Source organism: Tenrec ecaudatus, chromosome 1 (assembly GCF_050624435.1).
Source record: "Tenrec ecaudatus isolate mTenEca1 chromosome 1, mTenEca1.hap1, whole genome shotgun sequence".
In the NCBI taxonomy this organism is placed as follows: Eukaryota; Metazoa; Chordata; class Mammalia; order Afrosoricida; family Tenrecidae; genus Tenrec; species Tenrec ecaudatus.
Window position 1 is genome coordinate 94624897 of NC_134530.1, and position 19954 is coordinate 94644850.

The 19954-nt window shown below is 37.9% G+C and overlaps 1 protein-coding gene across 9 annotated transcripts in view; it reads left to right on the forward strand.

The window, feature by feature from the left end:
• The window catches only part of MIER1 (MIER1 transcriptional regulator), a 67405-nt gene that overhangs the window by 32504 nt on the left and 14947 nt on the right, over positions 1-19954 (forward strand). For 8 of the 9 annotated variants that reach the window (XM_075557268.1, XM_075557242.1, XM_075557244.1 and 5 more), the window contains 7 exons: positions 2395-2556; positions 3162-3294; positions 4912-4976; positions 8455-8527; positions 16588-16739; positions 17313-17394; positions 19382-19476. In XM_075557268.1, the coding sequence (XP_075413383.1) occupies positions 2395-2556; positions 3162-3294; positions 4912-4976; positions 8455-8527; positions 16588-16739; positions 17313-17394; positions 19382-19476 (762 nt within the window). The remainder of the gene's footprint in view (positions 1-2394; positions 2557-3161; positions 3295-4911; positions 4977-8454; positions 8528-16587; positions 16740-17312; positions 17395-19381; positions 19477-19954) is intronic. The other variant, XM_075557265.1, reaches the window with a different exon arrangement.

Sequence of the window (19954 nt, forward strand, 5' to 3'; positions counted from 1 at the left end):
CCCTGCCCCAAATCAATGTCGAACAATTTGTTTTGTTTATAATTTCCCCTAAACACTTCCAAAGTATCACACATTGCTCCCAAACTATATTCAGTTCAAAGCAAAACTATGGTATAACGAATGCTTTTTAAAGTAAGTTAAATTAGAAAAGTAAAATAAAAAAACCAATACTTAAAGCAATCTGTAACAGGTAGCTTTCTCAATCTTTATTTTATTTACTGTGATGGCACTGTGGTTTAAGTGTTGGGTTGGTAATTGCAAAAGGTCATTGGTTTGAACCCGCCAGCTGTGTTTTGGGAGAAAGCTGAGGAAGTCTGATTTACAGCCTTGGCAGCCTTATGGACCATTCTGTTCTATCGGGTTGCTAGGAGCATAACTCACTTGATGGCAGTAGATTTGGCTTGGTTTCACTTTTAGGGATCTTCAGCTCTAATCACAGTAACCTGTTAAGTCTTTTTTTTTTTTTCTGTCCTGGTGCATTTGTTATTTCTTCTGTCTAGATTAAGTTCTCTCAATCTCTACACAATCAACTCAAATCTGTAGAAATAAAGGCAGAGACAAGTGAATCCATTACCAAACAATATCATCCACCTGATGATGCACTCTTCCGCAGTGGCAATGTGTTTAACCTATGAAGGACACTTCTATCCACGAGTAAGCACAGATGGCTGCAGAGATTCAAAACATGCCTTGCTTTGCCATTCACTTTTTCTAGATTCTGAACTAAATACTCTTTCTATTAAGTTATATATGTATGTACGTTTGTATTGGGTATGCGTTGGACTGCTAACCTCACGGTCAGCAGTTTGAAACCATTAAGTGCTCTGCAGGAGAAAGACCACTCTTACTGAGATATAAGGTCTTGCAAACCCACAGGGGCAGTTCTACCCTGCCCTGTAGAGTCACTGTGAGTTGAAATCAACTTGATGGCAGTGAGTTTTTGTTTTTTATGCATGTATGTATGTATGTATATATTTAAAGTTTGGGTAATTTGCATTAGATTTGTTTATAATCAGGTTCTGCCAGGTTTCCCTAAAAGTACATACTACTTGATTATAGATTAAAACTAGTACCTTCTATAATAGGAAGTTGGATTAATTTTGTCCTGCATATAGATATTTTCTCATAAAGAGAAAGTGGGTTTTTTTGGCTGGGGGAGGGGTGAGGATTGTGACTGGTTGAACAACATGATTTACTGATAACGAGTCTAAACTTTAGACTTGGACTATTTCAAATCTAACCTTGTAACTTGTGTAAATTTTGGAGAAATTGCTTAATCTGTTAGTCTCATTTTCCTCATCCATGAAGATAATATAACAGTTTTGTAAAGTACATAGTAATGATTATATGAGGCCGTCTGACTGGTAATGGAAACAACCTTAGGAAAATTGTATGAGTAGTGTATGTAATGCAGGATCATTCTTGTATATGATTGCTGTTTTCATGTGCTTGGGCTAAACTATGATTTCATCTTCATTTCTAAATTTGTTAAATATATTCCAGTCCTTTGGTTTTCTAATTATTTTTTACCATCCTCTCTTTTTAAGTGGGGGCATTCATACATGGTGTTAACCGAACATACGTATACTAAATCTCAGACTGTCTGGTAGTGTAGTGCTCTATGCAGTAGAGCTTCTAATTGCAAGGCCAGCTATTTGAATTAATCATTTCCTCCAAATATTTAATAGTTTTTTGATGATTTAAATTGTCTAGCTTTTTTTAACATAGAAATATTTAAAATATTATAGTTAAGACTAGTATTCCAGGTTTTTAAACCATTTCAAGTTTTCCTTTTTATAATCTAAGACTTACTGATACTAACTGTGAAAGAAGTTTTGATTTGTATGAAATGAATTTTCCGTAGATGTGATTTATAACCTTGCAGTTAGGTCCGACACAACTGAAGGAAACACTGCCTGGGCCTGCACATTCTCTCTCAATGCTTCCTCGAGTCACTGTGTCAGTCCTTCTCATTCAGGGGCTGCCCTCCTGATTTGTACTGTACCACACATGATGTCTTTCTCCAAAGACTGGTCTCACTTGACAACATGAACAAAGTACATGAGAGGAGGTCTCACCATCCTTGCCTCTAAGGAGCACTCTCGCTGTACTCCTTCCAAGATAGATTCGTTTTGCCCTTTTGGCAGTCCATGCTACTTTGAATAGTGTTCTCCAGCACCACAGTTCAGCTATCAATTCTTTGGGCTTCCTAATTCACTGTTGAAAAGACCAGGACTTGGGACAGGCGCATCTTAATTCTAAAGTAACATCTTCGCTTTTTAACACTTTAAAGAGGTCTTGTGCAGCAGATTTATCCAAAGCAATGCGTCTTTTTTATAACGTAGGAATATGAGATACTGATTCAGAAATTTGGCTTTATTTTGGGCTATTTAGGAAGGCGACATGCCAATTCATGAACTTCTCAGCCTTTATGGTTATGATAGTTCTGTTCGACTACATGAAGAAGAAGATGAAGAGGAGGAAGAAGAGGAAGAGGTTGAAGATGAAGAAGATGGTGATAATGATGACAACAGTGGCTGTAGTGGGGAAAATAAAGTAAAGTTATAGTCTTTTTTCTTGAGTTAACCATTTATTATTCACATACTAATTATATTAATCTGTATTTCTGATTTTTAAAAAGTATATTTAAATGATAAAATTACTGTATCTTAGAAATATGTAACGTGGCTGTTGTAAGTACATTGTAATCCCATTCCTTAAAGGTGGCAGCGTGGCTTACGTTCTAGATTTCTTTTTAATGCCTATTCTTATAATTTGTACTAATTTTTAAGATATGCTATTCTTTTTTCAGTATTAATGGCTAATTGGCAACTAGTAGGTTTACAGAAGAATTGCATAGAGGGCAAAGAAGTATTCCTGTTTACTTTTGACTCAACTTCTTCTAATGTTAAAATCTTACATAATCATTGTACCTTTATCAAAACTAAGAAGTCAGTACTGTACAAAGCTATTAATTTGTAGATTATTTAGATTTCACTAGGATTTTTTTCTGTTCTAAAATCTACTCGAGAATACCACCTTGGATTTAATGCTTTCATTTTAGTCCTTTAGTTGTATTTGGAACTAAATTTGAACTCTATAATCTTTTATGTGTACCAGTTCTCTCTTATATCAAAGGAATCTATTTCATTGTTCTTCAGGAAGAGAATACAAAGGATTCATCGGGACAAGAGGATGAAACTCAGTCTTCCAATGATGATCCATCTCAATCTGTTGCTTCTCAAGATGCCCAGGAAATAACCCGCCCACGCCGATGTAAATATTTTGATACAAGTAAGTGCTGTTGGTATCTAGTTTGAATAGTGTTTGCTTATTTCCCCCAAATTGTGGTGCTTTTTTAAAAACTGCTCCATTTGAATTCATTTACTCGCTGATCTCAGCAGTAAGGTGATTTTGGCCTAGTTTGTGCTTTGAGATGTAGGGCTCAGCTGTCAGGTGAATCTCTCACCTGAATTGCTGTCTCGCGTCAGTGGATGCTTTCCCCACACCTTGCTGCCTCCTTTTACGTGTTTGTTCTCTTGCGATCTTTTTAGTTTCTGCTAGTCTTTTCCTCAGTGGTTAGCTTTCATGGGTAGTAGATATTCTAGGTTTTATCATACACAGTTCTTTTTCAAAATCACTGACTCTTCTGAAGAAGTTTTTGACAGTATATCTAGATGGAACTTCTCTAATGTTTGTGTAGTCACGTGCTGGTCTGAGATGGCCAGTAGTCAAGATATCATGTAATCTGTACATTTTTAATAATATTTGAGTTCTTCACCTGTACAGCCGTTTTGCATGAAGTGTTAAGCTAGAAGATACCTTTTATAAGAACAAGTCAATCACCAGTGCTACTAGTTTAAATTCAGAGTTTTTCTATCATTTTAATGTATAAAACAAAAACATTACCTCTGATAAAATATAGTTCAGTAATGAGTGATTAAAATGTGGCCACTGCTTTGCTTACTCGATTTATTTGTTAATACATTTTTTTTGTTGTTCAGAAAGGAATGGAGTGCTGCCAAGAACAGTTTTGTGGGTTTTAATCAAAGATCTGGTTCAAGTGAAAAGTTCAAGGAGAGTTTAGCTACTGAAACCATTCTGTTGAGTGTTACATTTAGGACAAAAGCAGTGCTATAAGCAAATGCATTGCCAGTTTGCTTTTGCTGTGCAATTAAAGTGGGGTGCTAAGTGAGTACCTTTGGAAACAATACTTATTTCATACTGCCAATGTGGCATTTCCGTTGAAGTGGTTTGTGAGAGCTCTCTGTAGCATGCAGCTCTTCCATAGGAGGTAGTAATTTCTGTATGTCATGTCTTTTACAAGTTTATATGCAGTGGTAGAATCTTAGGTGTAAGGCGATGCTGACAATCTGGTAGTTTACCAGCTCTTTGCCCTTTTATGTAAATAGATCCTCACTATAAAATGCAAACACAGCAGCTGCAGGTTGGCGGAATGGAAGTCTCTACAGCAGACTTGACCCCCCTGCTTGTTGGCTCCAAAATGGTGATGCAAATTCCCAATTCCAAGGAGCACTGTTTAAAACTCACTATTTTCTCCAAATCCTTTTTCATAATGGAAGAAATTGAGATCCTATTATTTGTTCTGTCACAGTGCTGTTTGTTGGTAGCAGAAATAGAGTTTAAAACAGAATTAACTCTGAATCCCTTTCTTAAGTTTTTGTAGAAAACTACTTCATAAGAATAGATTCAAATTTTTCTAGAAAGAAAAAGTTTATAGTGTGTTATTTTTTCTTTAGTGGTGGGATATTATTGATTGGTGTAGAACTATCTTGGCCTAACTAACCTAACTCTGTATGAGTATGTGTAAGTATTTGATGGTAGTTTTACAAGCAATATATAGAAGACAGGAAGAGCAATCATTTTATAGTATTGTCTCACTTATTCTAGATAGTGAAATAGAAGAAGAATCGGAGGAAGACGAAGATTATATTCCATCAGAAGACTGGAAAAAGGTAATTTGAACCCAAACTGAGCTAAATTAGTATTTAAAAAAATCCAAGAGCTATTTTTCCTTTAATTTTTCTTTATATTTTATGTAAGAATGGTATGTATAATATATATTACATACTATTCTTAGTTAAAGTAATATTTGGATGATATATAATGCTTTGCAATTATAGTATTTACATACTCATGTTTTTTATATATTAAATAATACAATACTTAATAATATTTTAACAAGAATATGTCGGTATTGGGGGGGTTCTTTATATATTACTAAAGTTGATGGTAGTCTTTGTATAAAATTCAAGTATTTGTTAAAAATTCCCCTTAGTACATCTTCATTAGAGAAATTAGATTTTTATAAAATTAAATGATTATAGGGAAAGAATCAGACTTTATTGAGCAAATGAGTACTTCTACCAAGAAAACTGAACTTATGCTGGGTTAGACTTTTATTGCCCTTTGTAAAGCATGCTATGTAATTATAAGTTGATTTTAAAAATACATTTATCTGCAAGACATAATGTGGATGAAACTGGGGAGACAGTATACTAAGTAAATAAGGCCATCACAAAGGGACAAACAGGATAGGAGTACACAGGGTAAAAGGGATGTTTTTTGATGGCTCCCAGGGATGAGACAACTATTATTTTTTGATGATAGGAGCACAATGCCAAGTAAAGGTGATGTCACAACACTGACCACTGTATATGAAAACACTAAAGAAGTGTGTAAGAAAAGGGGACAGCTTTAGTAAATACTATATATAGCATACTGAATTTTTGCAGCAAAAAATACATGGTTATAGAGGTAGATGTGTATGCATATATATACAGGAAGGAAGGCATAAGCGAGTACATCATATGTATAGGCTGTATATAATTCACGAAGTCAACTGCCATCCAACTCCTAGGGACCCTAGAGGATGAAATAGAACTGCCCTGTGGGTTTCTGAGACTGTAACTCTTTGACAGAGTATAAAAGGCATATTTCTACTGTGTGCTGCTGACCTTGTGGTTAGCAGCCCCACTCATTAGCCGTTGTGTTCCCTGATTATATTTATGGGCATATGTAAGTATTAGAAGACCTCAAAAAATTCATGAAAAGGAATTTTTTTTGAATTGTGTTTTTACCGGGATATTTTGAAGCCTCCTGGTGTATCTAGGAGCCCGGGTGGCGTAGTGGCTCCGTGAGTTGTGCTGCTGTCAAGAGTAAAGCACACAAGGGGTGCGGTTACATTGACTTCCTAAAAGATAGAGGCAAACAGCTGTTACTGTTTTGAAGGGATTGGAACCCTAATCTAAATGGGATGATTTAGTTGGCATAACATAATGGCCTAAAGTTAATGGTCTACGCTCTTAAATTTGGTGAGAAATGCCTGGCGCCTTAAAAGCTTGGGTACAGTCATCTAAAATACAGCTGTTGGTCAATACTTGACTGAAGTAAAGCAGAATGGCAGAAACTACAGACTTAAAGAAGAAACGAGCCCACGTGACGGTTGACCCAAGTGAACCATGGCCTCTTTTGTCCTTAGAATAAAATCAGATGGTGCCAGCCTTAACTACTTCTACTGTAGAGTACTTCAGTAACTGTTTGCGTTTCAGGGATTGATAAAGACTTAATAAAAATTATTATGTACCTGTTGTTTTTATTGTGAGGTGCCATCCAGTTGGCTCCAACCCATAATGGCCATACGGACAATAGAGTGAAACATCCTGCACCCACCCTCCTTAGAACTGTTGTGACTCTTCAGTCCGTTGTTGCACCTGCTGCATCAATCCAGTTTGTTGAGGGCCTTCCTTTTTTTTTTTAATGTCCCTCTATTTTGCCAAACGCAGTGCCCAGTGCCCTTCTCTGGGCATTGGTTTCTTCTGACGACATATCCAGTGTATGTGAGCAGTCAGGGATCAAATGACGCATTGCGTCGTGTCAATCTGTTGCATAAATATTGAAAAGCAGGAAGTTACTTTGAGAACTAAAGTGCACCTGACCCAAAGCTATAGTATTTTCAGGTGCCTCATAATATATGCTTAACTTCCTTTTTTTTTAAAAGCAATTCTCCCCTTCCCCCTTGCCAATCCATTGTTGTAATACCTGTTGAACACTGTCTTCCTCTCTACCTTACTGGTGGAACTAGCAGGTGAAAGGGAGGGAGGGTGGTGAGTCCAGGAGGAGAGAGAGGGTGTCTTCTCTTTGACTAGTCTGGAAGTTTTCAACCTTGCCTTCATGGCAAAATTTTAATTACCAGGGCCTTAGTCCAACGACAGTTGTTTGTTTGGTTTGGAGTGGCCTCAGGCATTGGAATTTTCTAGCCACGGTTGACAACCATGTAGGATAAATGAGTAAAGTTGAAGGAATTATTGTAAAACCATGTAATCAAGTGACACTAGGATATTCTTTGTGGTGAGAAATTAGTGAATGTAAGGAAAATTCTTACAATATAGGTGAAAATTTTTTGTATTTGATAATCTTTGGAAAACTAACCATTAGAAAGACTTGTTATGTAGATATAAGAGTAGCATTACATAAAGCCGGTTTTTTAATTTAGATTTTATAAATTGAAATTTAACACCAGTAGGTGGTAACAAATTCTTAATGGACGTAGGACTTTTAAATCCTAATTTCTTACCTAGACTTATTAGACATGATTGTTTGAACTTTTTCTTCTCAAGTCTTCACTTTGAATATCCTGGTAAATTCATTCCTAAATCTTAGCAATTAGGCAAAAGAGGATACATGTGGCTCTTTGTCCCTCCTGTTGTGAGATGTCACCGTGGGGATTGTAGTGGCTCTCTAGCCAGGTTCCTTTTTCTGGGATATGACTATATAAATGGGATTGCCAGATTTTCTAAAACAAGATTTTATTGCATTTTTTGGGGGGGGGGTTACTTTTTCCCGTTTTTTAAAAGCCAGGCACTAACTGCTTTGCCATTTGGTTTGGAGTTCATTCCTCTGGTCCAGCAGGACTTTATAAAACACTTTTTCTGCTTTACCTTAAATTTCTGATTCTCAGACTTAAAATTACCTGAAGAACTTAGTACACCACACAGATTGCTTTGGTCTTACCCTCGGAGTTTCTGATTCAGTAGGTCTGGGTATGTGCATTTCTAACTGTTCTCAGATGACATGGATGCTTCTGGCTTAGGGAGTACCTTTTAGGAACTATTTCCTGTTTTCCTTACTTGCAGTGACTTTTACAATTTCCTGACTAATTGAGTTACAGAAATTCATTTTTCCTCCATATTTTGAAGTTAAGTTTGTATCTATATTGCATTTCTTACCCCCTTATTATTACTGGTATTTCATCCAGTCATATGCAAGCACTTCTTTCTTATTAACTCATTCATCTTCACAGTAGTCTGAGGTGTTTACCCAATTATACCTGCATTTTAAGACATAGAAACCAGGACCCAGATGATAAAGTTAGAAATGGATATAAATATGTATATTGTAAGATCTTATTATATTTTGTTATTTTTCAAATAGGAGATTATGGTGGGCTCCATGTTTCAAGCAGAGATTCCAGTTGGCATTTGTAGATATAAAGAAAATGAAAAAGGTGGGTTTTGAATAACATTACATAGTGAAATGTAGTTTTTTGAAGTGATGAAATGTTATTTAATATGTGAAATGGTATAAGAATACTTGTAGCCAATAAGTTATGCTTTTGGATGATCAAAGAGAGCCTTACATTTTTACCTTAGAAATTTGTTCACTTCTTACTGATTTTATACTTGCAAACCTAGAATGTCTTTTTTAATTTGTAAGTGACATAATATCTCAACCTTTTTTTTTTTTTCATATTTTATATACTCTGGGCATGTTCTTTAGTTTTTCAAGGTTGATTCTTTGATTTCAGTAAAACCTTTGTAAGTCTTTTTCCTTGTATAAATTTGTGTAAACAACTGGTAGAATTTACTTGCTTCTGAGAACTTTAATAATAATATTTATTAAAGTAGAACTTCAATAATTGTGTTTTTAGAATAATTTAAGAAATCTTATGCAGGTTTTTTTTCATTATTTTATCTAAGTCTCAAGGTAAGTCTTTTGTACTTTTAATAATAATAAAGCATGTGTTTTTCCTAAAGAAAGCCTGTGTTAGATGATTTATTTCAGGTGAATTTCAGAAAGATTCTCTGTGTGTGTATTCATGGAATTTATGTGTGTCAACAAAAGCTAGAAATCTTCACTTCCTTCATTTCAGTTTTCTTCGCAACATTTCAGCGTTGCATATGCAAGTCCCCTTGGAGCTGTAGCAGTCTTCACTTTGCCTGTTTTCTTTTTAGCATTCCCTCAAAACACTTGCTTTCTATGCCAAGTCCAAACCCAACCCATTGCCCTCTAGTTATTCTCACAGCAACCCAAGATAGGATTCCCATGACTGTATGTCTTCACAGGGAGCAGCCAGCTGCTTCTTTATCATTCTGCTCAACTGGGCGTAGGCCTGAATCACTGACCTTGCACCTAGCAGCCCAGCTCCTCGACCAAAGCGCCAACAGGCCACTTTCTAGAAGGGTCAGCACCAGGTCAGAGGTAGCAGGAAAGTCAGGGAAAACCAGAGGCCAGTAATTTTAATCACAGCAAAAAATGTTTTCATATTTAGGGCTAGACAGGAAAACTGTCTTGTGGCAAATCAATATTATGTCTAGAGGTAGTTTTAATATGTACTTGTGTTATCAAGTATTACAAGTCTATTTAAATAATCAGAGCCTTGTAACTCTAAAATTTTTTAAATTAAGTTTTAGCAATCCTAAGTTTAACATGATTTTAGAAAACCCCATCCCAGGAAAAGTTGAAATTTTAACTTGTAAATTTACTGTGTAAATCACACTGTTAGAAATAATGTGAAGGATAATGCTGATTCGCTTATTTCTACAAATTATTGGTGTCTTTCATAAGTAAATTGTTTAATGAGATCAACCTAAACGAGAAAATTGGGCTTGAATGAGTTTAGCAAAAGTTTACAAAACTTAAGAAGTCCTGATAGCTTCACTCTGGGGATGGGTGGAAGTCTCCTGCTCAGTGGTATCACTGTATTACCTCGCCATCTTATTTATTTATTATGTCTTTTTTTGCAGATTGTACAACCATTATTAGTTATACCTCTTAATTAGTTAAAAGAAGATTCATTATTTATAGACACATATCGGGCATGTTCTCTAACCTGTATCCGTTTGGTTGCAAAATCTCATCAGCTGTACATTTTTTAATATTTTCTTACAGTTTTGTTAAACTTAAATTGTTTGTGCTTATTATAGCTACACTATATACTATAGCAGCGGTATATTGACAGTGAGCTACCAGAAATGGAAGCTGGAGTTAGGCGAGGGTATGAAACCAGGAATAGCACTGCTGACTCAGGTGGATTTGGGCTAATAGCAGAAAGATGTTTACTTGTGATTAAGGGACAACCAAAGGCATTCACATGTGTGAATCATAGCAAACTCTGGATAACATGGAGAAGAATGGGAATTCCAGAACACTTTTCATTGTGTTCGTGGATCTAAGAGGTAGTGGTTGAAATAGCTAGGGAACATTGTGTGCATGAAACAAGAAACCGTGGTTTGAGCAGTCAGGGAGTACTGCATGGTTTAAAATTGGGGAAATTGCATGGTTGTATAATCCAAGAAGAGCATGACATCAGTATTAGAGGAAGGCTGAGTAACAAACTTGTGGTGTACATACAGGTGGGACAACTTTGCCTAAAGTGAAGAATACTTGACGGATTTGGTGAAGAAAATCAAAGACTACAGCCTTCAGTATGAATTTCAATTCATACTCGATCTAAAAAGAGAACAAAAATCCCCCCAAATAGAACCAAGAGACAATTTCATGATACATGGAAGAAAGATTAAAGTCAAGAATTTATTTTTGCTTTGATCCCTAATCAGTGCTCGCGAAAGCCGCAATCACAAAATCAAATGCTGTATTGCATTTGGGTAAATCATCTGCGCGAGATCTCTCTAAAGTGCTCATGGGTGACTCAGATTTGTCTGACCCAAGTCATGGTAATGTCAGTTGCCCTACAAACACATGAAAGTTGGATATTAAATGAGGAGGACCATCAATTCTTTGTTGGTCTTGCGTGCTCAGTATCCAATTGTCACATGCTTAGAGGGCAAACGGAAAATCGATGGCGGTACAGATGTTGCAAATGCTGTGGACTACCAGTTGAACAAACACAGTTGTCTTGGAAAGAAGTGCATATAGAATGATCCTTAGATGCGAGCATGACACGGCATGTCTCACCTGCTTTGGACATCTTACCAGGAAAGACCAATCCCTGGAAAAGGACAGGGTTCGAGGAAAAGAGGAGGACCCTCACGGAGATAAATTGACCCAGTGGTTGCAACGGTGGGTTTAACCATCACAGTTGTAAGGCTTGGGCAGTTCTGTTAGACAGCGATGTTAGACGAGTCAGAACCAATTTGATGGCACTTAACAGTAACAACATTATAGCTGTTTGATTATTTTATCATGGCTTTTAACAGTGTGATTGTTGCCCTTGGGAAACACTTGCTGACTGGGTTAATAGGCATAGAGTAGTGTCCTCAACTAGTTTGGAGTCAGGAATACTTGGGCACACGACCTTAGATACATGGTCTCTTTTTCTCCTATAAAATAGGACTTATTCAGAGACCTGTTATACGAAGGGACTTTTAAAAGTTCATGGAAAAATGGATTAAAAGACATTTCCATGAACTTTTATTACCCTAAAGTCAAATACGTGAATCTACTTAGTAGCATAGTGTCTGGAAAATAGTAAGTGCTCAAGTAAGTAGCAATATTTAGCAACTGATGGAGTTTGCCCATTTAAACTTTTTTTTTCAGAGAGCACCAGTTGATGTGCTTTGGGTTGCAGTGGTCAAAAACAAACTGAATCAGCTTAAACAAAAGATTTGACCAGCTTGCCTGGCTGCAGGTTCTGCACTATTGTTGGCCTCAAATAGAAATGGTTTTATAGGACTCTGATGGTACAAGGACATGGGAGAAAGATGAAGCTTTCTATTCTCATAAAGTGCTGACAATCTCATAAACACACAGGGACAGGTCCGCTCTGTCCTGTGTGGTCACTGAATCAGTCAGCCCCAGGGCAGTGAATTTGCTTCTTTTTATGAGTATAAAAGAAAGTGTTAACATTATTTTGAAATAAATAAAATAATAATAGCTAGTCTACCTGAATATAGTCCCAGGGATCTCCCTTGTTACTTGGTCCCATATGGTGATGAGTTATCTACTCAGTTCAAAGACATTTCTGCATCCTGTGGCTTCCAGGAGCTTATAAAACATTGGCAGTGATTCTAGAAATAATTTCCTAGATAGTTTGTGCATGCTTTTTGTTTGTTTTAATCATTTTATTAGGGGCTCGTACAACTCATCACAGGCCATCCATCCATCCATCCATCCATCCATCCATCCATCCATCCATCCATCCATGTGTCTAGCACATTTGTACATTTGTTGCCATCATCATTCTTTGCTTTCTACTTGAGCTCTTGGTATCAGCTCCTCATTTTCCCCTCCCTCCCTGCCCCCCCCCCATGAACCCTTGATAATTTATAAATTATTATTTTGTCATGTCTTACACTGTCCAACATCTCCCTTTGCCCACTTTGCTGTTGTCCGTCTCCCAGGGAGGAGGTTATATGTAGATCCTTGTCATCGGTTCCCCCTTTTTACCCCACTTCCCTCCACCCTCGCGGTAACGCCACTCTCACCACTGGTCCTGAAGGGTTCATCTACCTTGTTTTCCCTGTGTTTCCAGTTCCTATCTGTACCAGTGTACATCCTCTGGTCTAGCTGGATTTGTAAGGTAGAATTGGGATCATGATGGAGGGGGAAGGAAGAGGAAGCATTTAAGAACTAGAGGAAAGTTGTGTTTCATCATTGCTACACTACACCCTACTGCACCCTGACTGACTCATCTCCCCGCGACCCTTCTGTAAGGGGATGTCCAGTTGCATATGGGCTTTGGGTCCCACTTCACACTCCCCCCTCATTCACAATGATAAGATTTTTTGTTCTTTGATGCCTGGTACCTGATCCCCATCGACACCTCGTGGTCACACAGGCTGGTATGCTTCTTCCATGTAGGATTTGTTGTGTCCGAGCTAGATGGCCACTTGTTTATCTTCAAGCCTTTAAGACCCCAGACTATTATCTTTTGATAGCCGGGTACCATCAGCTTCACAGTTGCTATGCACCTGCGTTGTCTTCAGCAATCGTGTCGAGAAGGTGAGCATCATGGAATGCCAGTTTAATCGAACAGAGTGTTCTTGCATTGAGGGAGTACTTACGTGGAGGCCCAATGTCCTTCTGCTACCTTAATATTAAACCTACAAATATATGTGCATAGCTCTATTCCACCACCATCATATAAAAATATATTCAGTAATTTCTCTTTGTTACATTGCCCTTGATCAAGCCCTACCAGGCCTCCTATACCCTCCTCCCCACCAATTTTGGATCACTTGTTGTTAGCTTGTCCCTAAGTTAACACCACTTCCTTTCTTCCACCTCCCCTTCTCCCATGTCCCCCCAGAACAGTCGGTCCTGTTGTTTTCTCCTCCAGATTGTTTATCCCATCTTTCTTATCTAGATAGACCTGCAGCGATAATAATATGCACAAAAACAAGACAGAGCAAAACAAAGCAACAAAATAAAAACAACCACCAAAAACCAATAACAACAAAAAGAAAAGCCTGTAAATAGTTCAAGGTCTGTTTGTTGACCTTTAGGAGTGCTTTCCGGTGGAATCTGACGGGATGCCACGCCCTGGCCCCAAAGTCTATTTTTGATATTACTTGTGACTTCCTTGCTCTGCTCCCCTTGCTATTCTGTTGCATGCCCTTTAGTGTTTTGCCTCGGTGTGGTGGGGTCAGATCGCGTGCAGTTCCCATTACTGTATCTCCAGTGTTGTTCCCTGTAGGGCTGTGGATCAGTGAGGGATGTCATGTCTCAGTGGGGCCAGTCATGTGGTCCTCTGTGCATTGGCTGCTCTGAGCAGGGATATCGTCCTCAGGGCTTGGTGGGCCAGGATGTGCTCCACTCTTTTCCTCCCTCTTCATTTGCTCCCGTGTGCTCTGATCAGACATGTCCCTCTCCCCGAGCTGTAGCTTCATTGCTGTCCTCTGAAGTAAATTCTTCTGGTGGGGGCGGGGGGCAGCTGTCCATGTAGTTGGGATTGGGGCTGGCCCCTCAGACCTCTCTCCTGGTTCCCTGATTCATGCTGGCATGTTGCATTCACTTCTTGAAGCACCGGGTTGAAGCCTTATCCCTATTTCCCTGTGGAGATATAAAAAATACCTCCCTCCCCTTGGGTTGGGTTAGTGTCCTGTTCCCCCACTACCTTTTTTTCCCCATCCCCCCCCTCCTTTTTAGTTGGTTACCATATGTATCCCTATATTTTGTCTGGTCCCTGCCATATAGTTTGTGCATGTTTTATAAACCTAATAATATGGTAGTTAACTGGGACCTCAGAGACCCAGTCTCTATTCTTGCTTCTGGAGTCAGTTGTGTTTGTTTTCATTTTTTTATATGGCTTTGTCCATATCCTGCCCTAAGAATCTTCAGAACTATAATCTGTTCCTTTTGGTGTGCAGAGACTGAGCAGAGAACAGAAATCGGTGGCAATGTATACAAAGTAAGTGTATGTGGCGAGTTTAGGAGTTTCACTACATTTGGACTAGAGAGCTGAATAAGGAAAGTGTTTAAAGATGATCATCCTGTGAGCTGCACTGTCTAGTTTGGCAAAGGTCATTGTTCTTTGGAACATGAAAGAAGTCTTTGAAGTGTGTGGAGATCAGGAACCTGGGGAAGGCAAGGTAATAAGTTTGAAAATAATTCCTAGAATATAAAATAACAAAACCAAACTGACTGCCATCATGCCAAGTGGTTTTGACTCCTAGCCACCCTACAGGACGGGATGAAACTACTCTATGGATTTCCAAGACTAAATCTTTGTGGGAGTAGAAAGCCTCGTCTTTCTCCCGTAGAATGACTAGAGACTCTGGTTAAAAGCCAAATGCATAACCTACTGACTACCAGGGTAGCAGCCCAACAGCACAGAGCCCGCTACGCCACTAGGGCTTACTCCTGGTACGTCCAACTCCAAAGTCATTGTCGTCCCATCAGTTCTGACTTGGCTGTAGGGTAGAACTGCTACTGTGGGTTTCCAAGGCATTAGCTGTTATTGGTAATAGAATGCTTTCTCCGGGTAAGTTGGTGGTGGTCAAACCACTGACCTGGGTGATTAGCAGCTGCAACCACTATGCCACCAGTGCTCCTGGTACATAGGAGAGCCTTAAGTTAGCTGTTGGTACATTCTAGTAATGTGTGGGGCCTTTGAAGAAATACCAATTTTTCCTAAATTTTTTGAAGTCACTTAGTATAAGAAACTTCGACATTATTAGTGTTCCCTTTCGGCCTGTAAATGCTGTGCCTTGCCCTAACTGGCTCTTTTACATTGGTATAAATGCTCATGCTTTCTATCTCTAAAAACGAAAACAGCAAAATCACTTTTCACTTCTACTTCCTCTAGCTAGTGCACTCTCCACAACCAAGTTTATTAGAAGTTTTCTACTTTGTAGTTTTCACATTCCATGTACTCTCTTTTCCCCTTTGGATTCTGCTTCCTTCTCCATAGAAACACTCTCCATAGCATTCACCTCTTGAAAAGCGCACCTTTTCCGTCTCCACCCTGTCAAGCACCAGTACGCCTTCAGTGACTAGTCTTTGAAGCACTTTCTTCCCTTTGTTGGGCTGCATCTTGGTATCTTTTGCATTTCATGACTGCTGCTCCTTATGTTTGCATTTTCCTGTCACTTAGAATTCCACAAAGTTTTAAGGTCTAAGACCTCCCTCTTTGCACTTTCTAATGCAATTTGTATTTAAAGTTACAATGGTGAGATTACTCTACTTTTAAAAAAAGTGACTTCTTATAAAAGTGAATCATTTTTGAAATGTATTATAGCTAAAAACAATAAGGTAAAAATAGCTCATTATTCCACCACCCAATAATAAATAGTGCTAATATTTGATGAGCATTCTTCTAAACATCTCTTAAACAAAAATTTACAGGTAACATCCATTGAACCTCTACATGTGCCATAAAAGTGCTTTAAGTGTTTACCACTCTGACGTGATCTCTCAAAACACTCAAATTCAAGTCAGTTTGTGCTGACTCTTAGCAACCCTGTGAGACAGGATCCCCTGTGGGTTTCCCAGGCTGTAAATCCGGGTAAAGTAGAGAGGGAGAGAGGTCGTTCTCCCTTAGCTACTGGTGATTTCAAGCTGCTGGCCTTGTGTTTATTAGCCCAACATGTAACGCCCGCCCGTCGTCGGCTCTTTTATAGTAACTTGCCCAAAGTAGTGTAGGTAGTAGGTATTGGAGATGCTATTCAAACCAAGGTAAACCCAGACCTAGTGCACCCAAAAAGGACGTAAAGTAGTGTACTCACCTTGGTTATTTGCCCAATTCACTTAAATTATAAATCTTGCCCTAAAATGGAGTCAGGCTAGTGACAGGGTTTTACTTTCCCTCTCAGTTTTCAACATGTGGTTCTAAGTATAATATTTGATGAATGCCTCATTTTAAAGTATTATGTTTTACCTACTTAGTATATGAAAATGATGATCAGCTCCTCTGGGACCCTGAGTATTTGCCAGAAGATAAAGTAATTGCATTTCTTAAGGATGCATCTAGAAGAACAGGTGATGAAAAAGGTGTGGAAGCAATTCCTGAAGGATCTCATATAAAAGACAATGAACAGGTGAATGAATAAAAAACTTATGATACCAGCCCCAAACAAACCACAAAACTTACTTTTTTAAAATTTTTATTTGTGTATGCTATTTTGTTTGTTTACTTTTGTTCTTTTCCCTTTTGGTTGTACTAAGAATCCGGCCTGTTCAAGCTGGGAGTACTCTTCTAGGATAATGTTAATATTCTTCAAGTTGACTTGTACAGACTACAAATCTACTATTGGCATATTTGGTTTAGCTTTTTTTTGTCATTCCATTCTGATTGGTTCAAAATTGTCACTGAGTAGCAACCAACAAATAGCCACAATAAAGGAGGTGTGATTCATATGGAATAACTTTATTTTTAAATACCAGAGATGATGCAAAAACTTACTAAGGCATTTTATAACTCATTTCTGCAGTTAGGGATAATTAGTTATCAGAATCGAATTTGCTTGCTTATTCTTGGGGTCTTGTATGCTTAAGTTGCTGGGGCTCTGGAAACTGAACACAAACATGATTCTGGAAAAGGCTTTATTGAAGGTATTGTATTGAACTACTTATACTTCAGGTCACAGATCTCAGACTTTTTATTTTTCTAGGCTTTATATGAACTGGTTAAATGCAATTTTGATACAGAAGAAGCACTGAGAAGATTAAGATTTAATGTAAAAGCAGCTAGAGGTAAGCATTGACTAAGTCATTTTTTATTTTTGTGCTGTAGCAGAAATTTAACACACACTTTAGTCTGCTTAAATATATCTTCTGCTAAATCGTCATCTTTCTGAATTAAATATACCTATTGTATTTCATACATTTTAAAGTATTTTATTAAAACTTATGTGGAATGGGAAAGGGTCTATTATTAGATTTTAATGAGAAAATGAACCCATTATAGCAAAAATGTGTAATGTTTAATTCCCCCTTCTGCTTTCCTTGTTGGTGTGTGTGTGTGTGTGTGTGTGTGTGTGTGTGTGTGTGTGTGTGAGTGCATGCACTTGTACATAAGAAAAAGAACATCAAAACATATACAAATTCAACAGTTCCTTCCCTATGTGTATAATTCCCTGATCTTGGTTACATTCTTCAAATTGACCACCTTTGTTGATTAATCTTTTTCACATTATTTCATAAACACAACACCCCCTAAGCTTCTTGTCTAACTTTTAAATTGTGTTGCTAGTTCTTTAAAAGAACACAGTACTCAAAGCAAAAATATTTCTTATTACTTAAGCTATTGTTTGGTTTAAAGTGACTTCAGGGAATAGTTTCAATAAGGTTTGGAATGTACCCAGAGTTGGTTCCACCTCCCGCCCAGTGTTCCCTTTTGTAGTCTCTCCGCCTGTCTTTCCACACAGCCCTCTGCTTTCCAGAATCGGGCCCTTGTCTGTGAGATTGTACTACCAACAAACAGCTTTACTTTCACTCCTAAAAGTTTACTTTGACTTGCCTGGGCTTGGGGGGGGGGGGCACGGGAATTTGCCCAGGTCAGTAACTTCAGGAAATCATCTGGCCAGAGTGACTCAAAAAAATCTGAATTTCACGAGCATTTGAAATTCTCCTTTTGATTACAATTGTGCTATACAGTTTTTGATTCAATAAAATGTTCAGTAACTCAAGCCAAGTGCTTTCCAATTCTTTGGGTCTCTTGGCACACAAGGCGGTTGTTCTTGGAGGTACCTGCCCTATGAGCTTAGTAATATAGATACTGCTTCATTTTCAAATGAATGGGCTTGAGGTTCAGAGAAATAAGTAGCTTAGCTTAAGCAAACTTAATAAAGAAGCCATAACTAAAAATCTAGCTATTACTGTTTTACTCCCCAACTTTCTTCATTATGATTATTGTTTAAATGTAATTAAATAGCAGATTAAGGGCATTTACGTAAATATTTCACATGAATCATAAATCTTTGCATGTCTCAGGTTCTGAAGATACAACTTATAAACACATTTCCTTTGAGGTGTCTCAAGCCTAAATGGGGGACTAAAAAAATAACTATGTTATATTCTTCCAAGGAGCAGTAGATTGATGGCCCCTTGACTTTCAGAGACATAAGGAATTAGCTAGATCAGCAGTTCTCAACCTGTGGGTCATGACCCTGTAGGGAGCGTTGAACAACCCTTTCACAGAGGTGGCCCAATCCATAACAGTAGCAAAATTACAGTTATGAAGTAGTAATGAAAATAATTTTATGGTTGGGGGGGTCACCACCACATGAGGAACTGTATTAAAGGGTCATGGCATTAAGAAGGTTGAGAACCACTGAACTAGATGAAGGGTAGGGTGAGGTAGGCAAGAAATAATCCTAGGCAAAGTGAGCAGCGTGAACAAAATCTGAAGAACAACGTAACAAATAAAAAGAATTGAAAGATGGCTAGCTAGTGTACTTGGAACACCAGAGAGAGAGAGTAGCTCATGTAAAACTGTAGACATAGGAACCAGTTTATTTAAAGTCTTATTAAATTAGCTGTTCTTTTATTTTAGTAAATCCGCTATTCAGGAATATTTGTCATCACTTTATCTTTTGTAGTGATCAGGAATAGAACTCAGGTATGAAATGCTTCTCTCCTTAATTTTTTTTTAACCAGAAAGTCTCATATTTATTTGTAATTGTTATACGCAACATCTGGAAAAATATTGCTAAGCGCTTTTCTCTCCTCATTTTGTCAGAGGAATTGTCTGTGTGGACAGAGGAAGAATGTAGAAACTTTGAACAAGGCTTGAAGGCTTATGGAAAGGATTTTCATTTGATTCAGGCTAATAAAGTAAGTGATGATAATATAATCTCATTTTTACCAAAAAAAATTTAAGAATTTGTTTTATGGCCTGATTTCTATATTTTTCGAGTGTTGAAAGTTCAGTCCTGAATATTTTAATTTTTATTATTTCACCAATTATTTTAATTAGGACTTTCTAGCATAACTTAGCCAATTCACTGTTTACAACACATAATGTTGAAAGCTTTTAAGAACTAGGCACATTATATATACCTACAACTTTGAAAAAACTCAAGCAGCACTTCAAACAGCTTGGGCGCCCTCTGCAGGCCATCAAAAACAACTCTATGGTTGACTGGCTGTAATGGTCTTCTCCCACTCATCTTGATGTGGTACAAAGCAACAGTGGGACTACTTGTGCAGGACAGGGGAAACTAAGCAAGAACCTGAAGATGTCTGGGAGATTGATGATGGGGAGAGGGAAGTGGGCTGCGGGCTCAGGGGCAGATGGAGTAAGAATAAAGTA